The sequence below is a fragment of the Squalius cephalus genome (genome assembly GCF_949319135.1).
Source record: "Squalius cephalus genome assembly, chromosome: 21".
In the NCBI taxonomy this organism is placed as follows: Eukaryota; Metazoa; Chordata; class Actinopteri; order Cypriniformes; family Leuciscidae; genus Squalius; species Squalius cephalus.
In genome coordinates, this window is record NC_137142.1 from 13,346,877 (window position 1) to 13,368,311 (window position 21,435).

The window sequence follows — 21,435 nt, forward strand, 5'->3', positions numbered from 1 at the left end:
ATGTTTTAGTTATAATAAGGGTTTAAGTTATAAACATCTTTCTGTCTATCTGTCTGTCTGTCGGCCGTTCTATCTCTCAATGAAAATAATTACCCGTCCGTCCGTCCATCCACCCGCCCATCTATCCATCCATGGGATGATCAGTATCCTCTCATGCTCAGCTGTACCTCCTCTTCTGGGTCCTGTCCAGAGATGGCCATCACCTCTCCTTCAACCAGACAGCAGAAGGTCACATCACGGGCTTTCACCTGCAGGTTTTATGAGCCCTATAATTAAAATTGGGGTTAATACTTGAGAGAGTGCCGGCATGCTCAATAACTCTTCCATGACTCGTTGCTGCACTATTGAAGCGCGACGATAGCAGTTACTTTTTTTCTGCTCCCACTCCCTTAAGTTTTTAGACTGTGATTTACCTGCAGCTTAGATCTTTATGTCATCATAGATATCATACATCTGACTCTCCAAATATTAAAGCTGACATTCTCCTGTCAGAGAAGGGGGAAAACACATTATTGTCCCAGTTTAATCTGCAGAGACAGATACTCTGATACTAATGATACTAATGGCTCACATTATAAGTGAGCCATTAGTTGGTGGATTGATCCCAAGTGTAAAGAATATAAACAGCGTGCTTTTTAATCTCTGTAACAGGACATTGCCACACAGAAGTTTTCCATGCCATCTCCTGTTCGCACTGTCATCGTAGCTGACTTTGATAATGACAATGAACTGGAGGTTTTTTTCAACAACATTGCCTACAGAGGACCATCAGCCAACAGACTGTTTAGGTATGTACAAAAATACTATACTGGCATGCGTAGGCTCTTAGAGGAAAGAACACATAAGGAGATGTTTAGCAGAATATACATAAAGATTGTTTCTATACAGTGTAAGTGAATGGTGATTAAGTACTGTCAAGCTCCAAAAATGGCAATAAAGTGCTTTAAAAATACATAACAGTAGTCCATATGACTTGTGCTATATTTTAAGTCTTCAGGGGGCGTATTCACAAAGCATTTTATCTTACCACTAGGAGTACTCCTAAATCGCACTAAAAGATTTTAGCTAGGAGTTTTCTCTTAAAAGTTATTCACAACGCCTTTCATATCTACTCTTAGTAAAGAAAAATGACAACTCCTAAACTAAGAGTGAGTCTTCGTTGCTATGGATGACATCATTACTCACGCACGAGCTTGACTGAAGTGACCACCTTGATTGGCTGATGATTGTAATGCGGGAATGATTCCTAACACCTCCCCTACGATGATGAGTGACAGGTGACAGGTCTGAGAATGCGTGCGCTACACAAGTAGTGCGAAGGACGGAAGATGATGAATAACTGAATAAATAGCCTAAATGAATAAAGAGTAAGGCAAAACAAGTAGCCTAGTAGCCTAATGAAACATATGGATTGATGCAATATCTTTGCAACATTATTGAATTAATCTGTCACTATATGCCTCTGCCTACGTTTGCAAAGAGAAGAACATTTTAATTTGATTTACAATGAAACGTTACAATTAGTTTACAATTTACAATTAGCAATGAGTAGCCTAGTTTTGGTTGTTGTTGGTGGCGTTATTGCATCCCTAGTTAAGCCTACAATGCAAAATTGTTCCCTCGCGATTGGAAGCTCCTGTAGCCGCCGCATACGCATTTCAAAACAACAGCCAATCAGCCAGCAGCCATATCACCCTGTAGCCCAAGACTGGTTGCCCACTGAAGCTAAGCAGGGCTGAGCCTGGTCAGTACCTGGATGGGAGACCTCCTGAGAAAACCAGGTTGCTGCTGGAAGAGGTGTCAGTGAGGCCAGCAGGGGGTGCTCACCCTGTGGTCTGTGTGGGTCCTAATGCCCCAGTGTAGTGACGGGGACACTATACTGCCAAAAGAGCACCGTCCTTCGGATGAGACGTTAAACCGAGGTCCTGACTCTCTGTGGTCATTAAAAATCCCAGGATGCCCTTCGAAAAAGAGTGGGGGTATAACCCCGGCATCCTGGCCAAATTTGCCCCTTGGCCTCTGTCCATCATGGCCTCCTAATCATCCCCATATACTGATTGGCTTCATCACTGTCTCCTCTCCACCAGTAAGCTGGTGTGTGGTGGGCGTTCTGGCGCAATATGGCTGCCGTCGCATCATCCAGGTGGATGCTGCACATCGGTGGTGGTTGAAGAGATTCCCCCCTTCTATGTAAAGCGCTTTGAGGTCTCAGATAAAGCGCTATATAAATGTAACGAATTATTATTATTATTAAAACATCGCAACGTGAAATGCCACAAAAAGCGGTTTGTGAATAGGTCTTAGTGAGTTAGGAGTCCTCTCGACTTCTTTTAAGCTGTCCCAGACTTAGGTGCTACTTTTAGGGCTAAAATGCTTCGTGAATTACTCTTAGTCAAAAAAATTAGGAGTCCTAAAGTTACGAGTGACACGCCCATTATTTTTAGGAGTTGCTCCTAAATTCGCCAGTTAGGACCTACTTTTAGCCTTAAAATTCTTTGTGAATACGGCCCCAGAAGTCTTTCAATAGCTTTGTCTGAGGGACAGACAGAACATTTTGGTCGTTATTCACTAAAAACATCCCTCCTTTATAGTTCTGAAATCTAATAAGGAATCTATAAATATCGTTTCCTGTAGTTTTTGTTGTTTTTGGAATGTTACATCTCATCACCAGTGTTATTTTAGTATTAATTATAAATGATTAGAGGATTTATTAATATTTTGAATTGGCTTTTAATGTTATATTTTCATTTGTTGAACTTTTTGAGATTTTGTTTTGTACTTTTTTTTTTAATTAATAGTTCTTGTTTTTTATTTTCTATTTTATTTAGCTTTAATTTATTATTTTTATTTCAGTTCTAGTTCTATTAATTTTACTATTTATTATATTTTAACTTATTTATTTTATTTTAAATAGTTGTCAGGGCAAAATTGGTAATTTTCTCTTAATTTATATTCTGTTTTATTTCAGCTTTAATTTCAATTAATGAAAACGAGTTTTAGTTATCAGTAACAATACTGTTGGTCAAAAAAAGAAAATCATCTTATTCTTCTTTTATTTATTTATTTATTTTTTCATAAAATATATCAGTAAGATTTAATTTTGAAAAAAATCAAAATAAATTAAATAATAAGTAACCTCCCAGGCATCTTTTGTGTTTCTGGAATAATTTATTTCTTCATGTATCTATACAGTTGCCTGCTAGATCAACATGACCTCACAAAACAGTATTTTCATTATGTAACAGAATTATTTCTTTAACATTTACATTGTAAGGTAGGAAATAATTATGGAAACTCTTTCTCTATTTTGGGGATTTGGTGGTAAGCCCAGGCGGGAGGGCAAGCCAGAAAGTCCAACCACCAGACCACAAATACAACCCAGTCCAACCACAACTTTACCTGATGGGAAATTCCCCCTACATCCGACCTCTTTATGAGAGTGCTTTCTAATGAGAAGACTGGATGTAGCATTAAACAGAACATTGTTTCAAATTTGTTCCTAATCCCAAACTCAAACAATCTTGACCTTAGTTCTCAGAAAGCAAAGACTTAAGCTTTTTGTATAAAGAACCCTCTTCGTTAGCACTATTAGTCATCAAAATACAAAGTAGGAACTACCAGCCCCAGAAATGTTTTAACTGAATCAATATTGCCGGGATTTCATGAGCCTGTAAATGAATATCTCCTTTGAGACATGTTGTATAACATGCAGCTGACAAGGTACATTTATCTTTGACTGTTCCATTGTGTGGAGCTCTCTCAAGCCAAAAGGCAAAGTCAGTAAGTAATTAATCTCTACCATGGCAGAGTTTCTCGGAGAGAACACGGAGATCCACAGATCGAGGAGCTGAACATCGGGGAGGCCGCGGAACCGGAGGGACGTGGAACCGGTATGAAGGGTTTGGCTCTTTCATTCCATCAAAATTAAAGACTGTTTATTTTGTAAATCCATTCCATGAGTTTTACAAATCGTAAATTTTAGATTTTCCCCTTAAAATAACTGGGTAATTTACCCAAAGCTTGTTTAAAAATACTCACTTCTTAATAAAAAATTGAGGAGCGTGTTCTGTCAAAAACTTATTAAAAAGACAATGTTAATATATTCACATTTGTGTTGTTTTACTGCACATCACCACATCATATTTCTTGTGTAAACTCTAATCCATCTTGATGCATTTTGGACAGTATCAAAGGACCACCTACTCGCTGGTAAACCAATGTCATCCACTGTGCAACCCCCCCCCCCCCCCCCACACACACACACACACTCACACTCATTTTTAAAATTAGCTTAAAACAGTCTCTTCAGCCTTTAGTTCAATACTCTGAAAGTATTGCAGCTTGTCTATTTTTCATCATGGACCATAAAACTGTGCCCTTAACATCCATTTGGACATTGTGAGTTTAGTCACCATGTCAAGCTAAAGAAACAGTTTATCACGCTGAGGTTTATTATTATTCAGTTGAGGTAGTTTAACCTTAAATGGTTAGTCCATCGACACACACAAAAAAAAAAAAACGGTTTGAATTCCCATTTGTTAGGAGTGGTGAAAAAATGCCACTACCATTCAGAAATTCGGCAATTTATTCAGCAAGGATGCTTTAAATTGAATAAATGTGACAGTAAAGACATTTATAATGTCACAAAATATTTCTGTTTCAAATAAATGCTGCTCTTTTGAACTTTCTATTCATAAAATAATTCTCACAGTTTCCACAAAAATATTAAGCAGTACAACTGTTTTCAACATTGAAAATAATAAGACATATTCCTTGAGCACAAAATCACCATATTTGAATGATTTCTGAAGAATCATGTGACACTGAAGACTGGAGTAATGATGCTGAAAATTCAGCTTTGTCATCACAGGAATAAATTAAATTTTAAAATATATTAAAATAGAAAAAAGTTATATTTCGCTATATTAGTGTTTTACTGCATTTTAATCAAATAAATGCTGACCCCAAGCTTTTGAACAGTAATGTATATTAATTAGGCACACTCAGTTCAGGTAATGAAGAGATGATGAGTTTTACGTGTGTTAGATGAACAAAACACTTAAACTGTGCAGTAATGGAATGGTTCAGTGTCTCTTCAAACCTTTATCTTGGTTATCCTCTACCACTAGATGGCATTATAAATCCAGGCTTCTATGTTACTGTAGTCATGAGTTGCACCCTGGTCATTTACTGACATTTGCAGTCACCACTCACAGCTGAATCATCATTATTAGAAAACCACAGTATTAATACTGAGATGTTGAAACAACATTTGTTACAGCTGTTTCTGAGCAGAATGATCTGTAATTTCAGGAGCAGCTGTGACTGATTTTGATGGAGATGGACAGCTGGATCTTCTGGTTACACACGGGGAAAGTGCGGCTCAACCCATTTCATTGTATCGAGTCACTCAGGTGAGAACATGGCTGAATCCAAAATTGCCCCCTATACCCTCATTCACTATACCCTACTTTAGTCTACTAATACAGTTCACTTGAAGGAGTGAATGAAAACGAGTGAGTGAGTTCGGACAGCTGTTGAGCATACATTGGTTGTACACTCATTATTGCAGTGCAATGTGGGATAGAATGAGTGCACTCGATAACATTCACTATGGTTTCGGAAGCCACTACAAATGGTTGCCCCCTGAAATAGTGCACTATTTGAGGGTGTAGGGGGGCGACTTCTTATTCAGAAAATCAGTGAAATCACTAACACTCAACTTTGTCTCAACTTTGTCACCTAAAATTCCTTAGGTACAAATGAGACAACTGTATAAAAGAGTATAGAGATACAGTATAACATGAATGTGGATAGCATAGAGCAGATAATATGGTCTAGAAAGAATGTGATGGAACTATTTGTGTTCATTTTGAAATCATTGACTTATTATCTTGGAATAATTTCTCAGACAAAATATCTCCTTTTGATCTTGAGGAGAGACATTTAAAGTCAGCATGAAACGAAAGTTGTGTTTGTCTTCCCTATTATGACGTTCATATGTCAGAGTAACATGGCTTTTTAAATAAGGAAAAATGTAGGGCAGGACTTGATTTTTTTTATCCATTGGGAATTGATTGTATTGTTGATAGTAAGTTGATCTCCTGTGAGTGACAGGTTATCACGCCCTCACGCCAGTAAACACTTCATCAGAGAAGAGATGTTGTTACAAGAGGGAGGGGAAGTTACTTTATAAAAAAAATGCCCTCATCTTTATTCAGATACATCATTTATAATAAATACTGCAATACTCCATAAAACGAGAATTGTCAATTTTGATTTCATAGGGACTTTAAGAGATCTAATTTGTACTTTTTTCACAGGTCTATTTGGTCCAAATAGGCATGCATCATGATACAGTATTTGTTAGTTTATTGAAAGTGTTTTGCATTTTTGGTTCATTTTAACATCTGAAAGTTTTTACATTGTTGTTCTGACACTGAGTTTATAACTTGTTGATATCTCATTGCAGGGCTCATCTAATAAATGGCTCCGTGTGATTCCACGCACACAGTTTGGGGCTTTTGCTCGTGGGGCAAAGGTGATCGTCTACACCAAGAGAAACGGCCCTCACACACGCATTATAGACGGAGGATCAGGGTACTTGTGCGAGATGGAGCCAGTGGCTCACTTTGGACTAGGTATGTGTTTCTTTTCCACTCTCTTTCCCTAAAAAGTCTGCCTAAACAATCTTTGCGGGAAAATGACATTAAGAAAGAAACAGCTATGAAAATGACCAGACCTGTAATATATCTATTTCATAAGTACATCCACCGTCTCGGAAATGTTCAGGGTCGCCGAGCAGCGGGAAAACAAAAATTCGCTCTGCTGACTCATTACAGAGAAACAATTATGATGTAACTCCAGGTCATGTTCAGTGGGGGGCTTCAGGTCTCAGTAACATTATCCTCCGCGTGGAGGCCGGCTCCTTAAATATCCTCATAGACTGGAGACCCGGAGAGAAGCCTGCAGGTGCAGCAGCCAGTGGCAGCGGACCGGGACCTTTTCCCCACGGCTCGGCCGTGTTACAGATGCTTCGAGGCACATGGCTTCATCTGGGAGCTCTCGGATGGATTTGTGGCAGGAATAGGCTGCCAGCTGGAAGCTCGAATTGTTCTGAATGTGCTGTGAAAAACAAAACGATAGCCATCAGCGGTCACAGGATCACCCACAGGATCACCCCGAGGGCTCGTAAATATGTGTGTACGTGTTCAGGCCTCTCATCAATGTTTCTATCAGTAAGAGTGTTTGTAAATTGATGTCAAATGTCTACACTATAAAGTGAATCCATAATACAGTTTATGCTATCAGATTATAGAAATCCGTTTTCTGCCTTAGAGTGTTTTACTTTATTTCTTGCAATGGTGACTTTGTCTCAAATTATGACTTTATATCTTACAGTTGCATCTTTATTTATCACGATTGCGACTGTATGTCACATTTGAGACTTTATATCTCACAATGGGATTTTGGTTCTTAATGAATTTCCTAGTTATGTTTTTGTATTTGTCATACTTTACAGCAGTGGTTCTCAACTCCAGTCCTCGGGACCCGCTGCTCTGCACATTTTGTATGTCTCCCTTATTTAACATACCTGAATCAGATCATCAGCTCGTTAAGAGAGACTCCATGAACTGAACTGAGTGTGTCAGATAAGAGAGACATACAAAATGTGCAGAGCAACGGGTCCCGAGGACTGGAGTTGAGAACCACTGCTTTACAGTATGGTGTCTCAAATTAGTCACAAATGCATGTCTTAGAAATCCTAAAATTTTAAATGTACATTAATTCATTAAATACCATGGTACTTTTTGTTAGTGAACCTTTACAATAAGCTTTCAGTAAACTATATTAGCTAACATGAAATTCCAAGTTCTGTCATGAAACTCTAGATGACACAACCTGATGATATTTACATTGTGTACTACATGGCACAAGCTAGTTCCTGTCACATCTGCAGCCAATGAGATTTTTGCTCAACATTTAAATAGCTGGTTAGAGTCAGTTTGCAGCATGCTTCAGAATCCATCTGAAACCCTCCACCTTCCCCTGCTCCACCTGTATAGATCTGCTAGAAATAATTGTATATATGCTATTTGTGCGGCAGCAGCATGTCTTACATGCCACAGCAGCGTATCAGTGTTTGTATTGGCAGTAGCAAGTCCCTGTACTTGCTCTGCAGTGACAACAATAATCTACAACAACAGAAATAATCAACAGCAGCAGCAGTGTAGCAGAGTGGTTATGATAGAACTAACAATTAACAATATTTCTACAGCATTTATTAATCTTAGTTAATGTTAATCCCAGCATTTACTAATACATTTTTAAGATCAAAAGTTGTATCTGTTAACTTTAGTTAATACACTGTGAACTAACATGAACATGAGCCTTTTTATTAAAAGGTGCAGTAAGTGATTTTTGAAAAACACTGTTGAAAGTGGGTCGGACCGAGCACCACAACAAACTTGTAGCCAATCAGCTGTAGGGGGCGTGTCCACTCATGATGGGGGAGGAGCGAGAGTGAGCTAGAGGGAAATTTCAAGAAAGACTTTAGAAAGAGAGATAGCTGAGAGACATTACAAAAGGTCTTAGGAATTTCATTGCCAAAAGGAGGGCTATGACAAGGCAAGAGCTTTAGGACCCATGTTAATATTAGAAAAGTTTTCCAGTGCTGGGAAGTCCTAAAAGTGCTAAGGTTAGCGTTGTTTCTGCTCCATACGTGAGTAACATTGGTTTTGAGTGTCATGTCTGGAGCTTGTGTGGTGCGGGCGATTATCACTCTTGCATTGAAAAGAAGACACTCTTGCATTGAGTGTACGTGCATTTTGGGGGCGGAGCAATGAAGGGAGGGGTGTGTTTGCTTGGGTTGATTTAAAAAATCAACAGTGTTCAACAGCAGTTTTGAGAAATCGCTTACTGCACCTTTAACATTAACAAAGGTGATACATGCTGTAAGAATGTCGCTCATTGTTAGTTCATGTTTGTTAATGCATTAAATAATGTTAATAAATGAGATCTTATTGCAAAGTGTTACCCCTTCATTAAATAAAACCCAACAGATGCCCAATGTGTCTTCCCCAGCTAAACTGTGTCTTTCAATAAGCACTGGTGAAAATGTCATGCTTTTTGTCTTGAAGAGACACCTGTGCCAGTCCGGCCATGCCAGGAGCCCAGTGGATCTGTTTACCTAAGAAATGTCACTTTAATTAAGAACTGGGAAGGCGGTCAGCTTCTCTCCTGCTTGACTAAAGACTATAATGGAAGGAAAGTCTAGAGCCCACCCTGTCCCTCCTCATCTCTGCTCCTTTGAACTTCTGCCTTCCTCCTCCACCACATTCATTTCTAATGGATGATCTCTCCATTCATGATCACTATGACAGTCTCCTCTAACTGCCTTGTTAATTGCTGTCGCCCTGTCTCTGAGAAAGTGTCTTCGACAATCAGATTGAAGTCAGTAAATGGATGCCGCTGTAAACCTTCTTAAATGAAGTGCTTTCCAACCACCGTGCCATTTATATGGCTCCTTATTTCATCCACTGAACAACAGACAGATTTCATCGGTCTGGCATATGAGAGCCTCATTGCTGTAATGCCTCAGTGTCTGCTATGCCAGAAACTCTCTGGCCTGTGAACCCCACACACCGGCAGTCATGAGAAACCGGGTTTGCCGACATCAAATGAGACGTATTCAGGCCTCGCTGCTCACGTTGCTGCCCACAGCTGAGACTGAACACATTCTTGTGCATTTGTTTAAGAGTCTACATGGCATGTGCCAAACCAGAGCCTATTCCAACCTGGCTTTTGCCGAGAAACTTCTTGGGAGGGCCCTTTCTCCAGAATGGTATTTTTCCATGGAGAGCTGTACATTAAGAAAATAAATCATTCATTATGTCTCCTAAGCCTGAGGGGAAGTTATAAAGGCAGACTGTTCATAAAATATTAAAAGGATTGCTTCTTTGCCGCCCTGACAGGGAAAGATGTGGCCACCAGTGTGGAAGTCTTCTGGCCAGATGGACGTTCTGTGGCTAGGCATCTGGAGCCCAGTGATATGAACAAAGTGATGGAGATCTATTACCCTGAGAATGAGGAGGAGGCGACCCCAGCGCTGGAGATCGAGGTGCATACCTGTCATACTCAAGTCAAGTCAAGTCACCTCTATTTATATAGCGCTTTATACAATACAGATCCTTTCAAAGCAGCTTTACAGTGATAAACAGGAAAATAATTCAATGATGTAAACAGAATTCAATTTGCTGTAAAGCAGCTCTAAAAGACAATACAAAACAATCATTATTCAGTTGAAATCAGTTCAGTGTTGATTCGGTTCGGTTCAATAACTGTGTAAAGTTCTTTAGTATGGAATGAGTTCAATTCAGCTATAAAGCAGCTCTGGAGAAAACAATGATGTGTTCTTTCTTTCTTTGAGAAGTGTCATTGTTGTATTCAATAAATGCTTTTTATTTTCACAGTGTGGACCAGGATTTGAGGTCAACGAAAATGGGCGTTGCACTGGTAAGTATTTGAGCTCTGTGACTTTTAACCTCCCGTAAAGCCTAAATCCCATAATGGATTCCAACAAGATGACAAAATGAAAGATGGTGGACAAAGCAAGAGTAATGTCAATTACAAAATATGTAAATCAGCATGTTAGAATGGTTTATAGAGCATCATGTGACACTGAAGGCTGGATTAATGGATGCTGAATATTCAGATTTGCCATCAAAGGAATACATGATATTTAAAATATATTCAAACAGATAACAGTTATTTTAAATTGTAAGGATATCTCACAATATTACTGTATTTCAATATTTTTAATGCAGCCTTGGTGAGCAAAAAGCAAAATTATAGAATTATTGCAAACTTTGACTTTTGATTTGAAGTTAGGAATAATTTTGCTCTTTTTAAATGTTTTTATTTTTATTTTATTTTTTTATGTTTTTCTTTTGCAAAAATAATGGCAAAAAAAAAAAAAAAAAGTTATTGGGTTTTTAGCTTAGCAACATACTAATGGCAAAAGTTATTGAAATTGTGAGTCAGTTCTTCTATGTGATTCACAATGAAATCCCTGTTTGCATAATGTGGTGCAGAGCAGTCCAAATCAATCACTCGAGTTATGAATTTCCATTTCAGTTAGGATGTTGTCTTAATGGGAAGCTACCTATGTAGGCAACAGACAGCAAGACAGCTCAGCAGGTGTTGGTACAGAAGCTATGTCAGCCATCATTTGTTTGATAGAAGCTAAACTTGTAGAAGCGACTCCTATACTGATAACTATACTGACACATATAATGATAACTTGAAGCATCCACTTTCACAATTAAATGTGGCTGTCACCATAGCAGCATGTATAAGACCTCATATTTATTCCACTCCTCTTCACTCCCTAGACCGAGACGAGTGCACACAGTTCCCGTCTGTCTGTCCCTCTGAGCGCCCCGTCTGCACGAACACTTACGGGAGCTTCAAGTGCCGTGCAAACAAGAGGTGTAACCAGGGATATGAGCCTAATGATGAAGGGACAGCATGTGTAGGTGAGTTGAGACTAAAGCCAGGGTGGGTTGATGCAATACGAAGCCCTGGAGAAAAGCTGTTTTCTCACATTTCACATAGGTAGACTTTCACTTCAGCTTTGGGACTAGGGGTGTAGTTGAGAAAATACTAAGGGCCAGATTTACTAACAGCTTTTGCCAGCGGAAACCCTCTTTTGGCGTCAAAAAACTACTGTCAGGATTTACGGAAGAAAAATTTGCGCTAAAAATGCGTGGACACAGTTATTTTTGAGGCTGACCGTATTGCATATGCATTTGTTGGAGTTTCCATGTCAGACGCAAAATTTATGGGAGGAGAGTATTTAAATGAATCCCGCAAGGCGATTTACTAAGGTTTGCGCTAGTCAATTTACTGGTATTTATGCCATTATTTACCACCCAAAAAAAGCACGTCTTAAACCAGATGCAAATTTGTGCTGCTCTTGGTAGATTGTGTTGTCATTCTGGAAATTATACTCTCAATACTCTCTCAAAAATCTCAGATTTGCAAAGATACCAGAGTCTGCAAGTCAGTTATTTCAATATAAACTCAAACATTTTTCACTTACAAGACCAAATGATTCAAATTAATTCTCTATCTCTATATTCTTACTTTACATTGACTATATCTTTCTAGTCCTCCCAATTAATTTTATGTTTGAAAATTGGTGTTGTTTTAGTTTATTTGAAACAATATTTACAAAGAAACGGCAAGTATTATAGACTTTCCTAAGTACAAGTACTTGAAATATGTCAGGGTTTAATTTCAGTTTTGATTGTTGCTCTGGTTGGTTGTGTTTATTTCGTTAGTTACTTAGTTTGCTTGCCATGACCATGAGATCTCAATAATGTCTCAAAACTGTGCTCAGATTTGCAAAGATATCAAAATCTGCATTATTTCAATATGAACTCAAAACATTTCTAAGACCAAATGAGGCCAATTCATTTTATAACTATATATTCTTACTTTACATCAACAATTGTCTAATATTTTCCTATTTTCATTGCAATTAATTTTAAGTTGAAAATAGTAAGTGCACCTAAAAAAGGTTTAGGATGTATTTGAAACAGTTTTCACTTCGAAAGTGCCAGTAAATGTACTTCAAAAAAATCATTTTAAACAGTGTAGTTTGTGTAATTTCTACAGTTATTTGTGTAATTTTATACTCTTCCCTCTTCTCTGCAGCTCAGGTGGCTTATTTCGGAGGAAACAGGTCCTCAGCCTCCAAACTCTTCGAGTCTCGTCTTTGGCCTCTACTAACTCTCTTCGCTACCTTTACTGCTTTCTTTGGGGCATAAAGGGCAGTGCCTCCCCTCTCCTGACATCTCTGCCACCCTGCTTGGTCTCTGATTCTCTGCTTTCCCTTCGTTTTCGCACTGAGGTGTTTGGACGTAAGCTGTAAACTGAACTCTTCATGGATCTGTCGCTCCTGCAATGTTGTCACTAACAGACCTGTATAAATAATGCTTCGCTTTGCAGTTGGGAACCACAAAAAAAATCCCTGTTTTTAGGACAGAACAAACATTCTGACTCCATCTAGATTTAGGGAAACTTAATGACCTTCATGTCCGTCAACTATGATGTGGGATAAGATTGTAATTTTAGTGATCTTTATAAAAGGCCGTGTCCCAGCGTGTTACAGGCACATAAACAGGCGATGGGTTCTAGCGAGTAGTCTCATATGGGCTGGATTTTCAGGAGAGCATATGCCCGGCCATCTGTTTCACGCAAGGTTACATTCCTTGTTCTCTGAATAATACATTCACATGAGATTTGTACGTTACACTTTTGACCCTCACCAGATCTCACGACTTCCCTTCGGGATTGGTGCATGTTTTTGGCATGGATGAGTGTCGCAAAACTCTGTTTCATTTAGCAAAATGTTGTTCAGATTTACACACATGGGATTTCACAGCAATCTAGCTGCAGAAACATAGACCCAGATCTTGTCATGAGGTAAAACTTGTATTATTTTTGATTTAAGCATACTGTTATAGAAGTTGTCAGGTTCAAGTTCACTCTTAAAAATAAAGGTTCCAAAAGGTTTTTTTTTTTTTTTAGCAATGCCACAGAAGAAACATTTTTAGTGAACCTTTCAGTGAACAGTTCTTAAAAGAATCATTTTATTTTCTAAGTGTGAAGAACATTTTAATAATATAAATAAACTTTTTCTACTTAAGAACCTTTTGTGGAATGGAAAGATTCCATTGATTTTAAAGGTTCTTCATGGAAATTCCGATGCCAATAAAGAACCTTTATTTTTAAGACTAGAGTATGTCAAGGTTTCATTTGAGTCTTCGTTGTTGTTTTATTTTATTTATTTATTTATTTATTTATTTATGGCCATTAACAATTTTTTTTTTATGTTTTAAAGTTATAATATTTTAAAGCTCTGTAAAGAGATCTTTTCTACTAAAGTAAAACATATCCATAGCCAATGTCCAAAATATATAAAATGTAAAAACACCTGGAACTTCTGTGCAATGTTACAAGCCAAATAGTAGTTTTCTGTGGGAAATAGGTGGAAATTTAAAGGAATAGTTCACTCAAGCATGACATTTGTCATTACTTATCTTCATTTTGTTTCAAACCTGTACGCTGTTATTTTTTTTTCTGTACATGGTAAAGAATCTTCACACGTCGTTTGCTCAGAAAAGGATCCCAAAACCCATAAAAGCACCATAAAATAGTCTGCCTGTAGTCCGCAGTCTTCCTAGGCCATGTGATAGTTTTATCTGAAGAGTTATGACCAAAGTTTAGGTCATTATTCAATGAAAATGTGTCTGTTTCTCACACAGAGCTTGTAAGTGGCTTAAGAAGTCTGCAAAGATAGCACACAAGTCATATGGACCACATTTATGGTGTTTTGTTTTGAGTAAATATGACGGAATTTTAGTTTTAGATGAACTAATGCTTTAGATCATTATTTACTGGTAATAGTTACCAGTTTATATATATATATATATATATATATATATATATATATATATATATATATATATATATATATATATATATATATATAATGGTTACAACCCCCCCCCCTTTTTTTTCTAAACCAGTAGGCTCATTAGTAAATTCACCACTATGTACTCTAGACATTTTTATTTTTTTTAATGATTTTTTTATAAATTGATTTAATTTTGCCTTTCAACCCTAGTTATCGGGAATATTAGCATTTGCTATGCAGAAGATTCACCAAAGGTTAATGAACCATGTGTGGTTCAATGAAAAGGCATTTTAAAATGAAGAGCGAGCTCCGTTTGCATAGTCGTTAGCTTTGGATGTAAATGTTATTTCCTACAGAATGTCCTTTACTGAAATGAGTCTGCTTAGACAAGATGTCAGTTCATCCCTGTTGTTACAGAGTTCAGAATCCACATTTGTTGCATTTTTTAAACATTGTGCGCTGTCATAACTGTCATAACCTCAGAAACATTTGACATGAATCCACTGTGTTCTGGAGGTGTTAAATAACTTCTAAACTGACTCATGATGTATGCATTGGCTAAAGACCCTTCAGTCTCTGGGGGAGAATAGATTCTTTTTATTTTTTTACACTGTTCTAATGTTCCATGTCGAGTCTCACGCGGAATGTCAGATCTCACGTGAGCTGACAGATGCCACCTATAATTATTGTTAAAATGATAGTGATATGTAGTTACAGAGCAGATTAAATCAATCTCACCTCAGTGTCATGGCTACAAGGAAAGGCACAGTGTAGAATCTCAAGAAATGCATGTTAAAGGGATATGTGAGACCGATCAGTCTTCGTATTTTCTGCCATAGCAATTTCTGTTGAAAATACCAGCATGAATTTCTATGCTAGTCCAGACTGGTTGGAGCTGTTTAACCAGCATGGGTTTCCTGTAAAAAAGGTGGGCAGAATAGCATGTTAAGGCTGGTTAAGGTGGGCAGAATAGCATGCAAAACACATGTGTTTTCAACAGGGTTGGCAAAGTACTGAATGATCGATCAGATTATATGAAGAGCTGCTCCTGATGGTGATCTCATCTCTACTTTTATGTGAAAATGGTTTATTTGGAAATAGCACCCCGAAGTCATAAGCATTTTGTGAACTCTATTACGTTCAAAGAAAAGATGGCAATTTTGACTTAAAAACAGGTTAGATCCAGTGAATCCAATGAATACTTGCTCCTTTCTTTTGCAGAATTCACTATCATTTGGGATCCATGTGTAAAATAAAGTCAAGATCTTTTTCTTGGTGTTTGTCTTGTTTTTTCTCGCAGCAATGTTCACCATTCATTAACCTCCCAGACTGACTATAGAAGCCTGTTTCCACCTTAAAGTAAAAAATACAAAGCTAGATTTCTTAGTAACAATTCATCTCAGGTACTTGCATTATGAATTAGAAATAACATTATTACATTAAATACTTAGCAGCTTTTTAGTTTGAAAGTTCAAAATTACTTATAACATTTTATATAGTCAAATTGATTCATCGTGATTAATCGCATCTAACATAAGTTTGTGTTTAATATATGTGTGACTCAAATACACATATGTATTTGTGTGTGTGTATACATACACACATTATATAAACACATACTTTTAAAGTGTTATGTAAACACAAACTTTTATGTTAGATGAGATTAATCGATTTGACAGCACTAACAGTAAGTTTTTTTCAAACAATCATCTTTTGAACTTTCTATTTTTAAAAGAATCCTGTTTTTTTATTTATTTTTTACCACATTTCCACAAAAATATTAAGCAGCACAACGTAACTGCTTTCAAAATTGATGATAATAAGAAATGTTTCTTGAGAACCAACTTATTAGAATGATTTCTGAAGGATCATTTGACACTGATGATGGGGAAAAATTATTTCTGAAAATTCAGCTTCATATCACAGGAATAAATTACGGCGGCGGCTATTTAGCATATTTTCTTAGATATATATTTACACTAAGTGAAAATAGCAGTATTTTCTTAGTGATATGCTGTGTACACTAAGTGCAAATATATTATATTAACAGTAAAAATAGCAGTGTTTTCTTTGCAATAAGGAATAGTAGTTAGATACTATTTGCACCTCAGTATATTAGTACATTATAAAACAGTATACAATAATAACATAGAGTGTTAAATTATCATATTTATTAAATATTATGTCGCCTTATTTGGACAATAAAGACCTCCCTATACACCTACCCTATTATTAAATAACCGTTCGGCATTTTAATTCCATTTTTCCCATATTTTCTTCATATTTATTGAAAATAAATGCCTTTACAATCTGATACGCGATGGGAAAAGGGAGAACGAGTTCGTCAAAAGGCAGATTCAAACTCTGGTTGATCGCATCAAAATTATCTGCAATACGCCTTACTCCCTATGCCACTGATGCTAATAGGTTACAGGCGTTTTTTGTACTTTTGTCTGGCCCAGCCAGACATTGGTGGGCAGTTAGTGTAAATAACCTCAGCCAACAAGTCAGGCTATTTGCACTTAGTGTAAATAGACACTCCAAACTTTTAAATGTTGGTATGAATCCTAATGATGAAGTGCCTTCAGGGATGCCTGGTTGAAGCTTTATTTATAATGATTCTTACGAAACCATCCATTTTAAAGAAAACTAATACATTCATGAACCGAGTGGTTTGTATGTTTATTTAGTCGCTCATCATCTCCAAAGCAAACACTAACTTCAGCAGGTGTATGGAGGGGTCACATTAAAGAGAGCAGCGCTGTGTATGTTGGGTTACCCGAGGCTACTACAGCTCTCTTTCTTGTAGGGGCTCGCTCAGGTTTTCAGGACATATTTCAGATTTTCAGACTCCCAAGTTAGCCCAAGAGATAAATACTGTAGATGAAGAAATATAATTAAAAAACTGAAAACTGGAGTGAGATCAAATTTTCGAGGAAAGAGGAAAGCAAACAGTCGTAATCTGTCGAGATCGCTGTGTGTTTGTTGTCTCTGTATGCGACATTAGATTCCAAAGGCTGGGTCTGGGTTTAAAAGGGTGAAGGGTATGACGGGCAGCAAGGTAGTAGCCATATCATCATGTTTTTTTGAGGAATGACCTTTACCACGAATACATCTTTCTTTTTTTTCACATTGGGAGACCTGGTTTTGAGCCAGTAGTAAAAAGTATGATTTAGTGAAAGTGAGTCATCTTCAACTGAATAGGTATATGGCCCTTTAATTCCAGTGAAAACAAGCTGTTAGGGAGTACTGACTCTATATATTCATATAGCCATGTTATGATATTTAATGTTTAAAATCACATATGTGTGCTGTTTGGGTGTCCACATACTTTTGGCCATACTATATTTGATGGGTTTAGTGAAAGCAAGAATAGAGTCATATTTAAATTCAAATCTATTATTAATCTCCTGCCCAGCTCTTCAGCTCCTCTTCCTTGAGTACTGTGCTGCTCTGATAAACTATCGATGGGGTTGAAAAAGAGTGGAGAATTTAGATGTTGAAGGGAATGGGATTAAAATTGGTGCTGATAGCTTGTATTCTGTAGGAATTCTGTTGCTCAGTTTGGGAGGTCTGAACATCACTGACTGCCATTGTTTGCTGCCATTGGCATTCCTCACATAGCAAATAGGCCAAACCAAAATGGCTCATTCTCATAAATAAAGCACTTGAGGACACTTGGCTATGATGGATTAAAGAATTAAAACTTCTGGACTTTTTCTTCTACACTTTGATCTCGGTTGATTTGTTTGGGCGTTTATGAAACACATCGGCTTGAATAAGTTCAAAACACGGATAGTTTTGGTCGGCTTTCAAGTAATTCTCTTGCTTGATGGTTTTGGATATTAATAAATCATATTTTATTTATTTTTTTAAATTTTGGCCAATATTTATATTATTATACCATTTTACACTAGTCAAGTCAAGTCACCTTTATTTATATAGCACTTTTTACAATACAGATTGTATCAAAGCAGCTTCACAGTGATAACATGAAAATAATAAGATATCAAACACAAAACAACGTTTGTTTCTAGAAGAAAATTGCATCATCGTCCACCTAAAGTAAGGCAGATCAATAATATTGTTGAATATTAAATGTCCCCAACGAAGCAAGCCAAAAGCCAAGGCAAACATGGGCAAGGAATCAAAACTCCATCAGGTGACAGAATGGAGAAAAAGAACCTTGTGAGAAACCAGGCTTAGTCGGGGGCCAGTTGTCCTCTGGCCAACGAACGAACAGTGTATGATTATGATTCAGGCAGCATTACAGTTAAGATGAACATTTTGTGCAAAGTCTTGGTGTGTGGCTGAAAGGTTATTTTTGTCACTGAACAGAGCAACAGCTTCCTTAGGTCTAAATTAGACTCGTACAGAGCTCCTAAAGGGACATGGTGATGGATAAAAATGGGAGATGGGAGGAAAATATATATTTCAATGATTTTAATTTCTCAAGCAAAAACTTTGCGTTTGCTCGCAAATAACTTAATTATTTCCCTGCCAGTGTTTTTTTGGCCTATTTGGCCCTATTATGGATTTTTGAAAATGACCTTTCATGTAGTGTGTAACATAGCTCTACGTGAATGAAAACAACCTGCAAAGTTTTAAATCTGAAAGTGCACCGTATATAAAGTTATGGTCTTTCAAAAGTAAGAGTTGACTCTGAGTCAATGAAATGAATTGTTTTTCAAACGAGTCATAAGCCGTTTCGTTGTGACGTCAAGACGAAACATTAGCATATTTCCCGCCCACTTATTGCGTGCGCAGACACCAGGAAAAACTTGAACCTCAAACCTGCTGCTGATTCCTGTGGATACTGGATAGCATCATGTTGAGAAGACGCTGTGCTCTATGTGAAGGTAAAGCCAGTTTTTTTTTTTTCACTGCCCAAGGACGAGCATGTGAAGAATCAGTGGTTAAAGGGGTGGTATAATGCCCTTTTCACAAGATGTAAAATAAGTCTTTGATGTCCCCAGAGTGTGTATGTGAAGTTTTAGCTCAAAATACCCCACAGATATTTGTATATAGCATGTTAAAGTTGTCACTTTTTGAGGGTGAGCAAAAACACCGTTTTGTATCTGTTCCTTTAAAGGCAAATGAGCTGTTACACCCGGCACAGAGGGCGGAGCTTCAACAGCTTGTGTCATTTTACCTCACACAGACATACACTGAAAATTTCTAAAACTTTTAGCCTTTTTAGCCTCTTCTGACTCTAAACCGGAGTCAGATGATTTCAACGGAGTCAATGATTGAGAGACTCAAGAAGTGACAACATGTAGAAGGACATTTCTGAATGGTTAGTTGATGAATTTATGTAGCTTATGTGTGGTTATCTTCTAGTCATTGATTAGCATATTCTGTCTTGATAATCTATAAATCGTGTTCAGGGGGTGGGGTTTGTGTAAATTTTAGGGTTAGTGATGTCACTATTAATGCATATTGTCTGTCATTCTCACTACTTTGCTATATGGGGAGGCTGCAGACCTGGAGCCGGTAGATATACGCCCCAGGCAGTTTTACGCCCCTGTTGTTCCTGATGCGTCCAGTAGGGGGATATATTGTGAAATAACATCATTAAATCTACGCTCGAAACTTACACATTAAAGGAGTCATATAATGCCATTTTTGTACAAGCTAATATGATTCTTTAGGGTCTAAATTAAAAGTTTGTAATATACTTTAATTAAAAATTCTCATTAGTATTGTAAGAAAACACTAATTTTACCTGGTCAAAAACAGCTCTGTTTTCAGCACGCCGTTTAAGTGCATGTGTCTTTAAATGATAATGAGCTTTGCTCACCCCGCCCCTCTGTTCTGTGGGGCGTTTTTCCACAACAACACACGTGGAGTGTTGCATTGACAACAGTTGAGGGTAACGATATATTTTAAATGGTACGAGAAATAAATTTCGTACTATAGATAAGCACTTTCACGAGAGTCTGGCAGAGTGGATTCTCATTTTCACCTCACGATGACGGTAAGATAATATTTCTTTATGAAGTTTTATGTAACAAAGTTCGGGAGGAGCATGTTCAGGTAATCATCCAATCAGCACAAGAAGAAGCCAGTATAAATAAAGCCTTCCCTTACCTCCTGTCTCATGACAAATTTCTCAGCATCGGACTCCGCCTTCATGCCGTCATGTCCGAGTTAGAGCTCTTCCCCTCCGACGATGAGTCTTTCATCACGGAGGTGTCTCTATCGCAAACCGCTGATCCAGCGACCTTTTCCTCTCCAGCAGCTAACAACATCGAGCCTCCATCCTCAAACAGGGGACGCCGGCCCTCTAGATCCTCTCCGCATACTCCAAGACGCCGAAGACTCCCCTCACCACCGCCAGCAAGGAACTCATCATTTTCCTCATCATCTTCCTCCGCGCCTTCCCACCTTTCAGTGCACCCAAACATCCCTCCCATAGGGAAGTGGACAGTTAAGGGGCTGAGACAAGCCTTAATTAATTCAGATGCAAATTTTTCCCGCAGGATGAAAAAAGCAGAGTTGTTTGATTTATATGTCACCTTACAATCTTCTCACCCTTCTGTTTCAGCTACAATCCCATCGGCTCGAACGAGCAAGGCCCGCCGGGCCCCGATCGCTCGTCCCGCAGTGTTTACACCTTCCTCACCCGCAGCGCCGGGCCCCGCCGCGCCCCGGATCCAGTCGCGGAAGGGCGCCAACCTTTTCCGGGTCAACTCCTTTCCTCAGCCAAATGTTTTTCTTCCCTTCTACTTCTTTCAGTTTTCCTCCTTCCCAAGCGCCAGGTGCTCACTCTAACGTGAGGATGCCTCCGTTAGCCGGTCAATTGCCGGCACATTTCCTTCCCCTTCCCCTTCCACACTATGCTCTTCCTATTCCTCCTCCTTCTATCCCGGGGGCCGATCTCTGCGCGAGGATGCCTCCGCAATCGGCCACAGCCCCGACTTTTCCTCCCTTTAACCCACTCCAAGTGC

At 38.1% G+C, this 21,435-nt stretch overlaps 1 protein-coding gene across 1 annotated transcript in view; it reads left to right on the forward strand.

Moving 5' to 3' along the window:
* Positions 1 to 13,216, forward strand: part of crtac1b (cartilage acidic protein 1b) — a 37,017-nt gene extending 23,801 nt beyond the window's left edge. The window contains exons 8-15 of the mRNA XM_079854420.1: positions 652 to 788; positions 3,808 to 3,890; positions 5,314 to 5,414; positions 6,473 to 6,641; positions 9,975 to 10,120; positions 10,473 to 10,515; positions 11,394 to 11,537; positions 12,721 to 13,216. Coding sequence (XP_079710546.1) covers positions 652 to 788; positions 3,808 to 3,890; positions 5,314 to 5,414; positions 6,473 to 6,641; positions 9,975 to 10,120; positions 10,473 to 10,515; positions 11,394 to 11,537; positions 12,721 to 12,833 — 936 coding nt within the window. The 3' untranslated portion in view covers positions 12,834 to 13,216. The remainder of the gene's footprint in view (positions 1 to 651; positions 789 to 3,807; positions 3,891 to 5,313; positions 5,415 to 6,472; positions 6,642 to 9,974; positions 10,121 to 10,472; positions 10,516 to 11,393; positions 11,538 to 12,720) is intronic.
* The last annotated feature ends 8,219 nt before the right edge of the window (positions 13,217 to 21,435 follow it).